General features: G+C 40.5%; 3 protein-coding genes across 10 annotated transcripts in view; 1 reads left to right on the forward strand and 2 right to left on the reverse strand.

The window, feature by feature from the left end:
• The first annotated feature begins 1 nt into the window (after window position 1).
• LOC139552239 (actin-related protein 2/3 complex subunit 3-B) lies at window positions 2–3,173 on the forward strand. The gene is made up of 7 exons (XM_071363768.1): window positions 2–180; window positions 611–710; window positions 1,019–1,095; window positions 2,275–2,343; window positions 2,505–2,631; window positions 2,790–2,884; window positions 2,963–3,173. The coding sequence occupies exons 1-7, from the start codon at window positions 175–177 to the stop codon at window positions 3,023–3,025; spliced, it is 537 nt and encodes a 178-aa protein (XP_071219869.1). The 5' UTR covers window positions 2–174; the 3' UTR covers window positions 3,026–3,173.
• A 63-nt stretch (window positions 3,174–3,236) lies between these two features.
• LOC139552240 (ubiquitin-conjugating enzyme E2 G1-like) lies at window positions 3,237–9,567 on the reverse strand. Its single transcript, XM_071363769.1, has 6 exons — window positions 9,285–9,567; window positions 8,679–8,781; window positions 5,699–5,796; window positions 5,005–5,183; window positions 4,623–4,739; window positions 3,237–4,438 (listed from the first exon to the last, which is right to left on the reverse strand). Exons 1-5 carry the CDS (start codon window positions 9,325–9,327, stop codon window positions 4,653–4,655), a joined length of 510 nt encoding a protein of 169 aa, XP_071219870.1. The 5' UTR covers window positions 9,328–9,567; the 3' UTR covers window positions 3,237–4,438; window positions 4,623–4,652.
• Window positions 9,568–13,779: 4,212 nt separating this feature from the next.
• Window positions 13,780–16,951, reverse strand: part of LOC139552241 (serine/threonine-protein kinase ULK1-like) — a 52,296-nt gene continuing 49,124 nt past the window's right edge. For all 8 annotated transcript variants that reach the window (XM_071363776.1, XM_071363777.1, XM_071363775.1 and 5 more), the window contains one exon: window positions 13,780–16,677. In XM_071363776.1, coding sequence (XP_071219877.1) covers window positions 16,622–16,677 — 56 coding nt within the window. In that variant the 3' untranslated portion in view covers window positions 13,780–16,621. The remainder of the gene's footprint in view (window positions 16,678–16,951) is intronic.

The following is a 16,951-nucleotide window of genomic DNA, read 5'->3' on the forward strand; positions in this document are numbered from 1 at the left end:
CACCCTGTGGTCATTCATTTATTGTACACACCGCGTCTCTGTTCGTTGGTCTATTTCCTGTCAATTCTGTTGGGTGGGACAGGCGGAAGCAGCAGCACTAGTAGCAGTAGTGTCCTGACAAACGCTTACATTTTTAGTTTGCTGGGGCTGAAAGATTTACATTAATCTCTCAAAATGCCGGTAAGTAAATAAAATATTATGACCACTTCTTAAATGAACTACCTTTAAGTGTGTTCGCTGAAATGTAATTATTTATATCTTCCTCAATCTGTATCGACCGTAGCATTTTCTAGTTAGCTAACGTTAGTCATTTCAGTCTAACAATAATGCTTTGGTTCACCCGAAATAACGTGGCAACGAAATTGTAAAAATATTGCTTGATATTGGTCTGTAGTTGCCAATTGAATGAAAACCGGTAAAATAGAGACATGTTAATTTATGCAGCCAATGGAGTTAGTTGTTTGGTGGGTTTAGCTGCTAGCTAATCTGCTAGTTTAGTAGCTATAGCTCTGACCGCTATCCAGTAGAGTGTTGTCGTTTTCATTTTGTCAGAAAGATAATCTCATGGTCATCATTATATATGCATCAACTGTTTCATTTTCCTTTGCAGGCGTATCACTCTGGCTTGATGGATGGGGACACCAAGATGGTGGGGAACATGGCTATGCTGCCACTAAAAACCCAATTCAAGGGCCCTGCAGCGAAAGAGAGTATGTTTCAGCTAGCAAACGTAACAATTTATTGACCAACTTTAAAGAACTGGTGTTGACGTTCCTAATTTACCATACTCCATCCATGGGGTTTAGAAAATAGCCTACAAGAATGTACAAAGTTCTTGTGTGATATGAAGAAGTTTTAGATATCCTACTTTCTTGAATTCCACTTGACTGGTTGCCTGGTGGTGCATGTTGCTTACTTATTAGGTGCCATGAGTCACTCAAGTGTTTATTCTCTTTATTTTGAAGAACTTGGCCAGCATCCCCTAACTTCCTCTATTTTCAACTTGTCTTTGTTTCAGCCAAAGATTCAGACATCATTGAGGAGGCCATCTACTATTTCAAAGCTAATGTCTTCTTTAAGAATTATGAAATCAAGGTACGGCAACATTGAAATGTGCAATTTTTTTGCAAAATGGTGACTGTTAAAAATGGAAGTGGTCATCTGCTATTTATGGAATGCTGTCTGAGTATAATAGAGTAGACTACATGTTATAAGGAAGTTAATGTTTTTACAGTACCTCCCCCCTTTCTACAGTGGTTTGGCTTGTGTACCTCCCCCCTTTCTAGAGTGGTTTGGCTTGTGGTATTCCGCATGCCCCAGCCTGCTTCTCTGAATATTGCCCTTGGCAATAGTCTTCTCATAGCTCTGTTAGCAGCGCTTAGTTAAGCAGTGACTAAAACTAGGATCTGCTCTCATACACCCATAGACAAGCAGTACTCAAACTTTTTGATAGCAAATTCAACAGGGACCCTTCATAATCGGAACATAACTCGAGCGAATATAAGGAGTTTTACTATGACTTCGGCAGTTCGGGAACATTTTAAAAGCCCGCCTTTTGCCATAGAAAGAACCTTTTGCAAATTTCCTGCAATTCTACTAATTTTGTCATGGAGCAGAAAGAAAACTTTGCTGTTTTATAAAATAAACAAATATTGGGGGAATAAAAAGTATCAAATGTATAATTGGAGTACTGTAGTGGATACCAATATCCCTGTGAGCCTCCTAGGCCCATGTTGCCCAGGGTTAAAGGGATTCTCCAGTACTTTTGTATACTTTCTAGGCAGTAGTTCTGAAAGTAGCGCCCACAAGCTAAAAGTGGAGGAACAATATGTACTTGTAATTTATTTGATAAATAAAAATTGATTCCGTTTAAAAAAAAAAATTGATAAGAGATTAAAACGTAATGAATTGAAGGTTATTTGCCGATGAAAAAATATAAATGTACCGTTTTTAGGTTGTCATATTGGGTGTGGTAGGGTCATGAGGAAAATGGGGTCCCCCAGAAATTCTGTCAGGAAAAAGTGGTCTCAAGCTGAAAGTTTGAAAACCATTGCTCTAAACTTATTCCACTGATCCCTTGGAATTTTTTTCCTGTTAGTAATATTTTGTAAATATAAAAAAGTATTTTGAGTCTGGGAACCCCTGCCTGAGACAACCCTGGACACAGCATGTTGACAACAGATACAGTATTCTCATTACTATGGACTTAAGTCCGTCGGTCACAAGGCCTGGTGTATCATTGGAGTTATCAACCTGTTTTTTTTCTCTCCCCAGAATGAGGCAGACAGGACACTGATCTACGTCACCCTGTACATTTCTGAATGCCTGAAGAAGCTACAGAAGGTAACAAAATCGAATTAATTGATTGCCAACAGGCTTTTCTAATAAAGTAAATAGCTATTGATTCCAAATGACCCCCTCCCTTAGTGATATGGAATGTTGGGTCCTCTGAACATTAGCCTCTGAACTCCCCTCCTGAATTCTTATGTGATGTTTATTTGCAGTGCAGCTCCAGGGGTCAGGGAGAGAAGGAGATGTACACCCTGGGCATCACCAACTTCCCCATCCCTGGAGAACCTGGTTTCCCTCTCAACGCCATGTATGCAAAGCCCAGCAACAAGCAGGAAGAAGGTAAGGAACTACAGTAATAACATTTCATCTTTTCAGTATTAGTAACACTATTGAGTAGACTGATAGAGGTGCCACACTAACAGTACATTAGTGTTTTAGGCTGCACTGTATAGTAATTAAATACCCCCCCCCCCCCCCCCGTGGTTTTTCCTGATCAGAGACCATGAGGGCGTACCTGCAGCAGATCCGCCAGGAGACGGGGCTGAGGCTGTGTGACCGTGTGTTTGACCCACAGACAGATAAACCCAGCAAGGTGAGACATCCAACCGCTCCTGTCACAAATTTTTTGTATGGATTGATGGACTAACCCCGACTGTGACCTCTTTTTCAGTGGTGGGTGTGCTTTGTTAAGAAACAGTTCATGAACAAAAGCCTGTCGGCTCCTGGACAGTAGATAACTAGGAACTAAACTAGTGCAAGGCAGATGGATTTTTGTGCCTCCAAGATGATTTTATACTGAAGAGTACATGGACATGCTGTTGTCGGGTAGCTTCTTTGATCATGTTAAGCGATTGCTTAATGCAATAAAACATTTATGAAAACATGTCTCGGTTGGTCTCTTACACAATCAAGGAAGAGTGGTTACATTGTCAAACATGAAGATATTACCGTTTTAAAAACTTTATTGGGCTCAAGTTAAACAATGTGGGTGTAAAAACCTGTGATTTCACAACTCATGCCAGTCCTCACTCCACACAGGTGAATAGGTATAACTATTGGTACTATCAGTTAAATAAACTATTGAGCTACAAGTCTTATTGCTTGTTCTAACAATCCATCATCCATATTTTGATCCTTTGCATTGCATGAATAACTTGCGTAACACTCAAAAGCTTCTCCTCGTGGATAGAAATTGTGCTGTTGCAATCTGCTTCCACAGGAGAAAATGGCAATACTGGTGTGGACATTCAACCAAAACTGGCATCACCTTATTCACATCCTTGAGACTACACAAACTACAACCATCTGAAATGTGATTACTTTTCTTTCTGTAGATGTTAACAGGTGACCAAAGCTTAAATAATTAATCACACAAGGATAGACAAAGGAAAAATGACACTGAACACATGTCCCTGAAAAATATCCTAGAAGGAAATCAAGACTAACAGCAAGGAAAATCAAGTATACAAACTTCACTGATAATACATGAAGGGGAAAACTAAAAGACATAACTTGAGATCTATGATATACAGTACATAATATTTACATATACAATTAGAGCTGAGATCTTTATTACAAAAAATATTATTTTCCTCATGCTAATATTCTTAGGTTTGTTTATCCCCAAAAAATTATTGATCAAAAATTGAAGAAAACAGACATCACCGGAGACAGTTTCCTTAGCTAACAGGGAAACAACTTAAGGCAGCAGAGTGTATTAACCCTTTTGAGAGAAAGGACTTTGCAGAACACTTTGGAAGGAATGGGCTTCCATAGGTAAAGAACGGGGGCAACGATAGCCATTGTTGGTTGGTATCTCTTCATTGACCACAATTGCATAAGAGACAAGTCAAAAGTAGATGGCTCAGTGGCAGGTTGAAAATAAAGAATAAGCTCTTCAAAACAAAAACATGCATCTTGAGTTGTCATAATTATCATTTAAATAAATAAGTCTAAGGTGAGAACTGGGCAATAACCATGAGGGGATGTTTTTTCCTCCACAAATCCATAGAAGAAATGAGATGATCCTATTTACACAACTAAAGAAAAAGGGCTGGCTTTTTATTCCACATCTTCCTAAGAGCAGAGCACTGGTGCAAAAGTCTTTATTGAAGAGTGACATGATCGATCTCCCGATGTTAAAATTCTAGCAAAAAAAAATAACAATTAGCTTGCAGACAAAATATAAATCAAGGGAAACGATCAAGACTGATAAGGAAACAAACAATTGAAGATGTACTATCCAGCCAAGGCACTGAATGGGTCTCAAATTCTGCAACGTGAGTGTGAGATTATAGCCGAGCGCTGTGTGGATCCAGAAAGGTACTCACTGGGTGTGTGGCAATGGTGGGGGAAGGGGCCTAGTCAAACGCCATCTCCTGACTCTTTCGTACACAGCGAGCCACCTTCCTCTTGAACTCTCCACAAGGATCCTCTCTCCATTCTTTCTGCAGGGCACAACACAACTGTACATTAAAAACTCGAGCTTCACAAGCACTACAATCAATTAAACTGGTAGATAATCCCGCACTACTACTATCAAAAATGTTGTTCTACAAAATCAAGTCAAAAACTATATGAGCACTGACATTTCACTTGTTTCTGTAAATTCGTTGAGGCCATAAAAACAAGAAAAAAACAGCACCATATGCGATGTTTCAGCTTTTTCTCATTGAATTCCCCCGTCTGCGAGGGAGTAAGTCTGGGACTTACGGCTGCGTCCACATTGGCGGGTGAGTCGCCGTTCGGGTCGGCCAGCATGGAGATGACACTGATCATGATGGTCTCTACAGTGTGAATGGGCAGCCAGCGCTCCTCAGGCTTCTCATAGCCAAACTTGTCCTCTCCGGGCTCGTGCAGGATGGAGATACACACATCACCATTCTTTGCAACTGAAAGAGAGGAGTACAGGAATCATAAACTGCTGACCATCTTACTAACACACAGGTCTTTAGTCGTCAGCTGTATAGCACATGGAACAAAACTGAAGATCTTCAACTCAAATGTCAAATCCATTTTTCTGTATGGATCTGAAACACGGAGAACACTTTGAACATGCTGAACAAACTAAAGTAATTATTTAACCACTGTCTCAGATGGTGTCTGGCCAGTAGACTCCCAGAATACGTCAGCAACATCAGGCTGTGGGAAATTACAAAACAAGACCCAATAGGAAGCACAATGAGAGAAGGAAGTGGAGCTGGATAGGACACACTAAGAAGAAACAAATCAATCACAAAACAGGCTCCAGCATGGAACCCACAGGGCAAACACAAAATAGGAAGGCCTAGAACCACCTGGAGATCAAGCACAGAGCAGGAGATGAAGGCAGGAGGTGTGCCATGGCAAGGCCGAGAGTAAATAGCACAGAAAGAGACGAAGGTGATTCATCAATGAAACCACTTACCATTGGGATGCCATATTTCTGTGATGAACTTCATCTTTGGAGGCCTATGTGGGTAGTCATGGGGAAAGGTCAAGTAGGCTTTAAAGAAACCACCCTCGCTGTAAAGAGACAAGATGAGAAAATTAGTGTCACTCATATAGGAGGTGCTAAGTGCCCGTCACTATTTACCACAGACACAAAGTAAACCCCGCCTATTTATACAATTCCTCTTCTTAAAAAAGGACCCCCCCCACCCCCAGAGGAAGTTGCCACCACTATTTAATTTCCTGTCCTAGAGATGAAATGCACATTTAGGTTCTACCTCCGAAGAATGACGAAGTCTACTTATACATATTCATGAATTGGTCTATGTCTGGTTCTGTATTTGTCATAAGCATTGATTTAGGGAAAACGTTGCCACTGATGGAAACCACTGGCTTATCTCTGACTTTGCCATCTCCAAAGTTTTGGCATATTCCATAAATTGCGTCCGAGAATCCACCATAGAAACAGTTTGACGAGATTAAGATGAGGCTCTGGTAACATAGATAATAGGCAGGTACCCAGTTACACAGATTTACCGCCCAAAACCAGTCCCTTTCCCCGGGATAAATAACTGACAAACCGGTAAATGATAATAAATTATTTCTATGAACAGCATGGCGTGAAATGGAACTGTTAAATTATATGCGCTGTCAAATCTGGTTTCTCTACGGCCTCTACATGATGAATCATCAATGCTCAGGGTGGGGACAGACAGCCCATCTCAGTATGGAGCGCAGGTCACAATGCATGTAGACCTATCATCTCATCAAGGGAACTTTTTTTAAAATTGTGATTGGCAGGCCTATATTTTTTTGCAACATAGTCTATGCTACAGTAATATAAAGACCAAATGCGCTTCTAATTTACCCATCTCCATCTGGCTTTCGGGGGTCACCTTTTTTTGTTGTAAAGTTTTAAAACAGCCTATCACTCGAACATCGTTGCTTTAAATCTGTGCACGTGCGAGCACGCTCTCCTAGCCTACCTCTTAAGGTAATAAATTCAATGCAGTATTAGCCTTACATTTAGCTAATTAAAGATGGGTTATGCATAATAACCTTCTAATTTATAGCCTCTGTCTCTTGCCCTATACGCAAGTGCCTGTCATCCGCTGGTCTCTCCTTAAAAAACACCCCTTAGCTCTTGAAGTCCCATGCAGAACTAGTTAGACTAGAATAGCTTGCTGGACATTTGTTTTTGGCATAACTTATACCAATAGGCTATTCGAAGAGGGACGCAATCTCTTTTTTGCTGAATGTTAAATACAGCAGCCAATAAAACTCACGGATAGTATGAAAGAAAAGCGAATGCACGGTAAGCTATAGCAGAAATTTATTCAGACCCATAACCATTCAATCTGGAAGAGAAGTGAAAGCCTCCTGCATCTTTCTAGTCCTATATTATTCAAGGATGTCATTAGAATGATGAAGATAAATGAAATAAGTTGTTGTCCTTAACTGTTGAAAGCGAGGAAGGAATGTAGTAACAAGTGAGAGAAAGAGGAGGTAGGCTAATAACCTTAGGGGAAACGTTATGAAAGGTACAGTGCATTCGGAAAGTATTTAGACCCCTTGACTTTTTCCACGTTTTGTTACGTTACAGCCTTATTCTAAAATGTATTAAACAAACTGAAATATCACTTTCACAAAAGTATTCAGACCCTTTACTCAGTACTTTGTTGAAGCACCTTTGGCAGCGATTACAGCCTTGAGTCTTCTTGGGTATGATGCTACAAGCTTGGCACACCTGTATTTGGGGAGTTTCTCCCATTCTTCTCTGCAGAGCCTCTTAAGATCTGTCAGGTTGGTTGGGGAGCATCGCCGCACAACTATTTTCAGGTCTCTCCAGAGATGTTTGATTGGGTTCAAGTCCGGGCTCTGGCTGGGCCACTCAAGGACATTCATCAAAGACTTGTCCCGAAGCCACTTCTGCCTTGTCTTGGCTGTGCACTTAGGGTCATTGTCCTGTTGGACCAAGAACACACAGTTCTTGGTCACCTCCCTGACCAAGGCCCTTCTCCCCCGATTGCTCAGTTTGGCCGGGCGCCCAGCTCTAGGAAGTGTCTTGGGGGTTCCAAACTTCTTCCATTTCAGAATTATGAGGCCAATGTTCTTGGGGACCTTCAGTGCTGCATAAATGTTTTGGTATCCTTCCCCAGATCTGTGCCTCGACACAATCCTGTCTCGGAGCTCTACGGCCAATTCCATCGACCTCATGGCTTGGTTTTTGCTCTGACATGCACTGTCAACTGTGGGACCTTATATAGACAGGTGTGTGCCTTTCCAAATAATGTCCAATCAATTGAATTTACCATAGGTGGACTCCAATCAAGTTGTAAAAACATCTCAAGGATGATCAATGGAAACAGGATGTACCCGAGCTCAATTTCAAATCTCATAGCAAAGAGTCTGAATACTTATGTAAATAAGGTGGGGTATTGTGTGTAGATTGATGAGGAATTTATTTTATTTGATCAATTTTAGAATAAGGCTGTAAGGTAACAAAATGTGGAAAAAGTGAAGGGGTCTGAAAACTTTCCGAATGCACTTGTACACCAACTTTTTAAAGGGCTGGTAGTGAGTTCAGAATTCTATCACCTGAAGCATGTGGCAGAATCACGTAAACACTTGCACAAGCTCAGCAAGTATGCATGCCTAGTGCATGTATTTTTCATCTTGTGCACATGCTTCAGGTGATAGAAAATCTGAACACATTTACAAAAGTTGGAATTATTCTTTCATGTGGATATATTGTCTCATTCCTACCTGCAAAGGACCAACCACATGGACAACTGGTAAAGTAAATATACAATATATATTCTGGCTTGTAGAGATCGTAAGAGTAAACTTTCATGATCCTAACGCTCATTTATCCCCAACGTTGAATCCAATGCAATTCAACGTGGGGTCTCCAGGTTATGCCTTCAACAAACATAGCAGATTTGTAAAACACTCACAATAATGTATCTTGAGGGCCAATAACAACCACCTCCCACTGATGGATGTTATCATCGTCTATGAGACCGGCAGAAAATCCCTCCACAGGGTTCTTGTTGAGCTCTAAAAAGGGGTAAACAAACACGCGGACATTATTACCCAATACCCACCCCTGAAAGTGTGATCTACTTGATGCCATGTCATGCGTGTTGTCAAGCTTTTCATAAACGTCAGTCTAGAATTCAGCTAACGGACCAGTTAAAATGAACATTGAATGTTATTTAGCTTGAGGAAATTACCTAGACGTGTGGCTACGATCACATAAATGGCACACTTCTACAAGTCTTAGCTAGCGAACATAACGTCACCACCACTGTTGTGTTTTGCTAGCCAGTTAACTTTAACTGGTTAGCAAAATGGTATGTCACGCGTTAGCTAGCTAAACATACACCAGCTGGGAATTTGCATTGCGTACTAGCCGTAGCTACGTTGACATTTAAATACAAGTAAAACAAACATTATTTGACTACAAGCTAGCCAAGTTGGCCACTAGCTAGCCAAGTTACAGGTAACTACCACACTTGTTCAACTCGGCTTAATTTAGCTAACGTTAGGTGCTAGCTTACCTGCCAGTTGTTTTCGAAGCAACAGTGATGATTGATCGGTCATTTTATGTGGATTAGCCTACCTATAAAGACAACGACCTGAACTGCCTCTAACATAAAATATAACAGAACAAAGAATTGGAGAGAGAGAGACCTAGCTAGCTTGTTACCAATGTTTCAACAAGGCCCTATTGGTTGATCGTTTCACACAGAGAGGCACAGCTTCCTACAGCTAGGCTAGCAAAATCCCCATACACCGCATGCGCCCTACTCGTCAAGAGAGAGGGAGGTGCAAGCCTACATCAAGGTTACCCAACTGTGCAAGTGTTTTTATTTTTGACCTAACATTTTCTGAGCAAAACAAATTGTTTATGATTTGGTTTAATGTTGTAAATCGGTTCCAAAGTATTCCCACACCTAATAGAGATATACACCAAGTACACTAAACATTAGGAACACCTTCCTAATATTGAGTTCACCGTCACTTTTGCCCTCAGAACAGCCTTAATTCGTTGGGGGCATGGACTTTACAAGGTGTCGAAAGCGTTCCACAGGCCCATGTTGACTCCGATGCACTTGTGTCAGGTTGGCTGGATGTCCTTTGGGTGGTGGAGTAGAAGTTGACACGGGGGTTAAAATTCATTACTGTCCTGTCAATTGTTTTCCTGTTCTGTCCTGATCCCGCAACATTTCTATAACACCGGAACTTTCTTGTTCCTTCCTGATAAAAACCAATCCAGTCCCATCCCGTGCTCATTTTTTTGCACGTAGAAATATGTAGGCTGTGTTTGTTTAGGAAGTACTTAAAATAATTTCAGTAATGCAATATGCGACTGTGATATGTGGTTGTCTCGCCTATTTTAGTTAAATGCACTGACTGTAGGCCTAAGTCACTCTGGATAAGAGGGTATTCTACGCTGCACAAAAATATAAACACAACATGTAAAGTGTTGGTCCCACATTTCATGAGCTGTAATAAAAAATCCCAGAAATTGAGAAGTATTTCTGTCCTTAATAAAACACTGTTGTGGGGGAAAACTCATTCTGATTGGCTGGACCTGGCTTCCCAGTGGGTGGGCCTGGCTACCAAGTGGGTGGGCCTATGCCCTCCAAGGCCGAGTCATGTGAAATCAATAGATTAGGGCCTAATGGATTTATTTCAATTGACGGATTTCCCTACATGAACTGTAACTCAGTAAAATCTTTGAAATTGTTGCATGTTGCCTTTACATTTTTGGTCAGTATAAATGACCTAAATGTATATCGATTAAGGCTGGATGAGGACAGAGACCCCAGCAGGATGGTCTGCTCACCACAGCACCGGCATAAATCTGTAGCCTACAGCTGAGCATTGCCACATATGAACATTTATAACACATTTACATTTACAACATGAAAAATACATATGTCAGTCTGGTTTTATTTCACTCTTCACCTCAGATGGCACGGGTTTAGTTAAATATGCGAACAATTGGGCTTGCTATGCCGCTTCAGGTCGCTTTCCCCCCAGTAGTAGCCTATTTGATCATGTGTGGAGCAACAAATAATGCTCCACACATGACACATTTCCGCCCCAAAAACGTATTTTATACTGTACTACCTGTTCCTTTAGACCAGGGTTCACCAACTGGCAGCCCACAGGCCGAATTTGGCCCAAGGGTAATTTTATTTGGTCCCTCAAGTATTCTGGGCAAAACAAAACAAACTTCTTTTTTTTATAATAAAATATAATGGTAGACAGAAAGGACTGTTAAAACACCAGCTCCAAGGGATTTTAATTTAGGAAATCTCATCCAAAGTATTCCCACACATAAGAGATATATGTGATCGTATACAAATGTAAGCAAGATTTATCTGTTTGGACTTCTTGTGGTCAATTTTTTGTCTACAAATTATTTTTAATTATGTTCCGGCCCCCTGACCATCTGCTCAAGAAAGAAAATGGCCCGCGGCTGAATGTAGTTGATGATCCCTGCTGTAGACTGTTGATCCTGTTCCCATGTTAGTCTCTATGGTGGACCATTCTTGATACAGACAGGAAACGGTTGAGCATGAAATCCCCAGCAGCATTGCAGTTCATGACACAAACCTGTGCGCCTGGCACTCACTATCATACCCCGTTCAAAGGCATTTACATTTTTGTCTGGCCCATTCACCCTCGGAGTGGCACACATACACAATCCATGTCTCAATTGTCTCAAGGCTTAAAAATCCTTCTTCAACCGGTCTCCTCCCCTTCATTGACACAAGGGCTCTTTAACCCTGTTCCTGGAGAGCTACTGTCCTGTAGGTTTTCATTCCAACCCTAATCTAGTACACCTGTATATAGCCTCGCTACTATTGTTTTATTGTTGCTCTTTTAATTTTATTGTTGCTCTTGAATTATTTATTTCCTTCTATATATATATATGTATTATTTTTTTAAACTTCAGTTTATTTTAGTAAATACTTTCTTCACACGTATTTTTCTTAAAACTGCATTGTTGGTTAAGGGCTTGTAAGTAAGCATTTCACTGTAAGTCTACACCTGTTGTATTATGTTGTAACCCACAGGAGGGTAGCTCTCCAGGAACAGGGTTGGAGAGCAATGATATACACTGATTGAAGTGGATTTAAAAAATGACATCAATAAGGGATTATTGCTTTCACCTGGATTCAGTGGTAGAAAAAGTACCCAATTGTCATACTTGACTATTTTCCTGTCCTGCTAAGCATTCAAAATGTAACAAGTACTTTTGGGAAAATGTAAAGACTAAAAAGTAGATTCTTTTTTTTAAGGTATCTGTGACCAACAAATGCATATCTGTATTCCCAGTCATGTGAAATCCATAGATTAATGCCTAATGCATTAATTTCAATTGACTGATTTCCTTATATGAACTGTAACAGTAAAATCTTTGAAATTGTTGCATTTATATTTTTGTTCAGTGTAATATTTGACTAAAACAATCATTCTGAACCTTGCTTACATTTTTTTATGATCACATACACTGAGTATATAAAACATTAAGAACACCTGCTTGTTCCATGACATAGACTGATCAGGTGAATCCAGGCAGTGGTGTAAAGTACTTTAAGTAAAAATACTTTAAAGCATTACTTAAGTAGTTTTTTGGGGTACCTTTACTATTTACATTTTTTTACAACTTTTACTTCACTACATTCCTAATTTAAAAAAAGATAGGGGCATGGAACAGAAAACCAGTCAGTGTCTGGTGTGACAACATTTTGCCTCATGCAGCGCAGGCTGTTGATTGTGGCCTGTGGAATGTTATCCCACTCTCCTTCAATGGCTGAGCCAAGTTGCTGGATATTGGCGGGAACTGGAAATCGCTATTGTACATGTCAACCCAGAGCATCCCAAACATGCTCAATGGGTGACATGTCTGGTGAGTATGCAGACCATGGAAGAACTGGGACATTTTCAGCTTCCAGGAATTGTGTACAGATCCTTCCGACATGGGGCCGTGCATTATCATGCTTAAGTATGAAGTGAAGGCGACGGATGAATGGCACGAAAATGGGCTTCAGGATCTCGTCACGTTATCTCTGTGCATTCAAATTGCCATCGATAAAATGCAATTGTGTGCGTTGTCTGTAGCTTATGCCATAACCCCACCGCCACCATGGGGCACTCCGTTCACAATGCTGACATCAGCAAACCGCTCGCCCACATGACGCCATACACACTATCTGCCATCTGCCCGGTACAGTTGAAACCGGGATTCATCCATCGAAGGCCCACTGAAGACGGTCATGACGCCGAACTGCAGTCAGGTCAAGAACCTGGTGAGGACGACGAGCACGCAGATGAGCTTGCTTGAGACGGTTTCTGACAGTTTGTGCAAACATTCTTCAGGTGTGCAAACCCAGTTTCATCAGCTCCCTCAAAACTTGAGACATCTGTGGCATTGTGTTGTGACAAAACTGCACATTTTAGAGTGGCCTTTTATTGTCCCCAGCACAGTGCACCTGTGTAATGATCGTGCTGTTTAATCAGCTTCTTGATATGCCACACCTGTCAACTGGATGGATTATCTGTACACAACATCTGAGAGAAATACGTTTTTTGTTCGAATGGAACATTTCTGGGATATTTTATTTCAACTTATGAAACATGGGACCAACAGTTTATATTTTTGTTCAGTGTATATCTGTTTGGCCTTTTTGTGGTCAATTTGTATAAATTTGTAATTATGTTCCGGCCCCCTGAAAATATGGTACAAAAAAAACAAAAAACATCCCGCAGTTGAATCTACTGTAGTCGATGAACCCTGCCATACGGTCATTGGTGCAAGCGCAAACAAGTGCTGCTGTTTGCATGGCTACCACTAAAGACACCTTGAAATTGTAACATGCCAATGGTTACAATTAGCATATCAACGTAATAATTGTAGAAGTAAGCTATTAACATCCTTTCAAATAATTAATACATTTTGTACCTCACCTCCAGAAGTATGAAACTCTTTTATTTTCAAGAAAGAACCACCAGTAAAAATCAACATACACAACCTAATTCCTTTCACAATTTTATTTCTGCAGTGCCTTTCAAACAAGAAATGTTCACAGACATTGTAATAGTGTATAGTTTTTTTCCCCCTTTTTACAGGCTTAAATGTACAGTCAGAGATATAGCTCCAACAACAGTCTAGAATTGATAGTAGGGAAAGTTTCTATTTCTAATACTTTTCTTTGGATGGGTGGGGAAATTCTGTCCATGCTTTGTTATATATACACACATTCAGAGAAATAACTTCATTTACTATTCTTATGTACAAGTGATACTGAGATAGTATGGTCAATATTCAAATCAGCAGTGTGGAAGAAACTTTCAGGTGTACTGCATTTATAAAGCCAAAAGCAAAACTGCAAACGTCTTAAGTTGGCAAAACCTTGTTTTCAGTGATATCATTAGTGTCACGTAAGCAAGCACTGGAGTGCAGATCAAGCTTTTACTTCATGGGCCTTTTCAATCAACCCGCCTTGTAAGTTGTCATTCTTCTACAGAGTGACTTACATAACATGTGTTGCTTTAGATTCTTACACATTAGGATGGCTGCATGTATATACACATGTATATAGTGACACACGTGACACATGTATATAAAAAACTAAAAGGTCTACCATTGCCTTGCTACCAGCCAGTCATTGAACATTTCCCATTTTATAACAACTGATAAGGTGATGAAACTCATATGAGTCACTAGACATGACCACATCATTCATCTAGGATGTATAATATAAACTAGACATTTAACTCTGTATGCTTGTGCAGCAGAATTTCATAGTGATTTATTTTTTGGTATATTTTGCTGACTGGTGAAAGGAAAAAGACAAGAAAGCATCTATGGGCAAACCAGAATATTCAGACAATCTTCACAGCGGAAAATGCTCCCCCGCTCTTGTTTCTGTTAGTTACCTGTAATGAGGAAATATAAAAGCCATTCATTCACTCTTTCGAAAAGTTTCACACAAATGCATACACAAAACACACAAACTTCTTCGAGTGCATATAGGTTGCCTCTAACCACCGGTCCATTGCACAGTGAGATATTTTGTCCATCCCCTATTGGTTATTGTTGAGGATACAAGCTGTGGTTAGGGAAATATCCACCCACCTCTAATATAAATTACACAACCGATCCACTACAATTCAATAAACTGTACTGCTTTTCAAAATCCAACACAAGCATCACTCCTCAGTTTGGCTACTCAATACAACAAAAATATTTTTTCAGTTTACACATTTAGCATTTTTCTTCTTTTTTCCCTTCTTCTTCAAAGGCACCTTTCAAAGTTTAATAGCTTATGACATTTCCCTGTTTTCAAGATTAAGACAACCATCACACTTCAACATCTGACAATGAATAAAGCTAACACAAAACTGCCTAAAACTACAATAAAAACCATAGAAATAACTCCCAAAACAAAATTCTCTCCAAGCATGTACATGAAAAACTGAACATATATGTTTCATGTACATCTTATAACTCACCCCCCCGCCCTCTTCTTTCTGTACAGTACTGATAAACCTCAACACAGTGCAATAACACCAGTAGTCATTGACAGGTGTAGTCCAGTCCGGCAACTATACTGCAAGTTTTACAAGCAGACCTACATTGAAACTGATTGTGACGTCTGTACTCCATAAGAGGTTTGAATGGGAAAATATGAAATAAATAAAGCTCAACTAATTCTTACGTGTTTGGTCAGAGATCAGTGGTAATTGGTTTCTTTTCCAATTTGGGCAATATTCCTTTGTCTAATTCGTCTACAAAGTGATATTCCTGGCTTTTTACTGGTTTAGTAAAACTTTAGGAAATAATATTAAGATGATGATGATGATTCATCTCAAGCACTCTGACTAAAAAGCTGAATGGGGAGTATGTGGTTCCAGCTGTTCCTCCAACATGGCTGCCATATCAAACACTGGTCAAAGGGAAATGCTCAGCGAAGCCCATTTCCTGTCCATATTTAATATCCTGTGATAGAACCATATATAGGTGCTGTTACAGAAGTGTTTTACTTTATTTATCCCTGTCTATGACACTTTATTGATGCTTCATTTGCCATATTAAGAATGAGAATGTGGCCCAGTAGGTAGATTGTTGGGCCATAGACAGGAGAATCTAGAAAGGTTTGCTGTCTGTGCCACTGAGCCTTTGACAGGTAAGGTCCATAACTTAAAATGACCTATTTTCTACATACAACTCAACATGTACACAAACAGGCCAGTGGGCTGTGACAGGCCATGCAATTGGGTTAACATTCTTAAACTCTTCTGGTTTCCCTGAAAAACACACCAAAAAAGATATATATTATATTTTTACACTGAGTGGCTTCTTATATAGTGAGACTTCATGTCTTAGGAGTGAAGGTTCATTTGTGATTGCTTTGCGCTGAATTACTGACAGGATTAAATGGAGCGAGACTGTGACTGCAGTAGCATCGTCCTGCAGACAGCTTGACTGTGATTGGTCAGGGTAGCGTTCCAGACGGTAAGGGGCTGTGTGTGTGTGTGTGTGGCTCTGCAGAGAGTCAGTCCGTTTAGTGGGGTCCTGTCTGACACACAGAGGAGTGTGTAGTTGCCCCCTCACAAGCCCTTCATCTCCAACATCAGTTCACCTAAGAGTGCTTGGTGGTGGGGCAGACACAGAAACCTCCAGTCCAGAGTCTACCCAGTCCAGACTACAGGCCCTTCTTAACGACCCCCCACTCCCACCGGCTGACATCTCCATGGAAACTATAGGGTGGGGGGAAGATACGGAGTTGGTTGGGAGATTGATTGGGCATGGTAGTGCCGGTCCAGAATGAGTGACATCATAGCATAGCAGCATCACGGGTGCTGAGCAGAGTCCTCAAACACATAGCCCTGACTGCAGAGCTGTGAGGCGACGCTCAATGCATTCCTTACCTGCCGAGAGAGAAAGTAGAAGTAGTATTATTCATTGATTGATGTTGTGAAAGGGACAACTCACAAAGCTACCAGTAAGTAAAAAAGAACAGCCAAAAGTGTCCAATTACTTTGTAATTACCTATGTAGTCATGGAAATAAAGTCATGTTTTATACAGGTAGCCTAGAGGCAGGTAGCTTAGTGGTTAGAGTGTTGGGCCAGACAGAGATGAACAGAAAGGACGCAGGTTCAAATCCCCGAGCCGACAAGGTGAACAAATCTGGCAATGTGCCC

This window comes from Salvelinus alpinus, chromosome 24 (assembly GCF_045679555.1).
Source record: "Salvelinus alpinus chromosome 24, SLU_Salpinus.1, whole genome shotgun sequence".
NCBI classification, from domain to species: Eukaryota; Metazoa; Chordata; class Actinopteri; order Salmoniformes; family Salmonidae; genus Salvelinus; species Salvelinus alpinus.

Coding starts and splice junctions, on each gene's coding strand:
- LOC139552239 (XM_071363768.1), top strand. Junction 2,632..2,789: donor CAGCAACAAGCAGGAAGAAG/GTAAGGAACTAC, acceptor TTTCCTGATCAG/AGACCATGAGGGCGTACCTG. Junction 2,885..2,962: donor AGACAGATAAACCCAGCAAG/GTGAGACATCCA, acceptor CCTCTTTTTCAG/TGGTGGGTGTGCTTTGTTAA.
- LOC139552240 (XM_071363769.1), bottom strand. CDS start 9,327: ATGACCGATCAATCATCACTGTTGCTTCGAAAACAACTGGCAG. Junction 5,797..8,678: donor GGCCCTCAAGATACATTATT/GTGAGTGTTTTA, acceptor GTCTCTTTACAG/CGAGGGTGGTTTCTTTAAAG. Junction 4,740..5,004: donor CCGCCAATGTGGACGCAGCC/GTAAGTCCCAGA, acceptor TGTGCCCTGCAG/AAAGAATGGAGAGAGGATCC.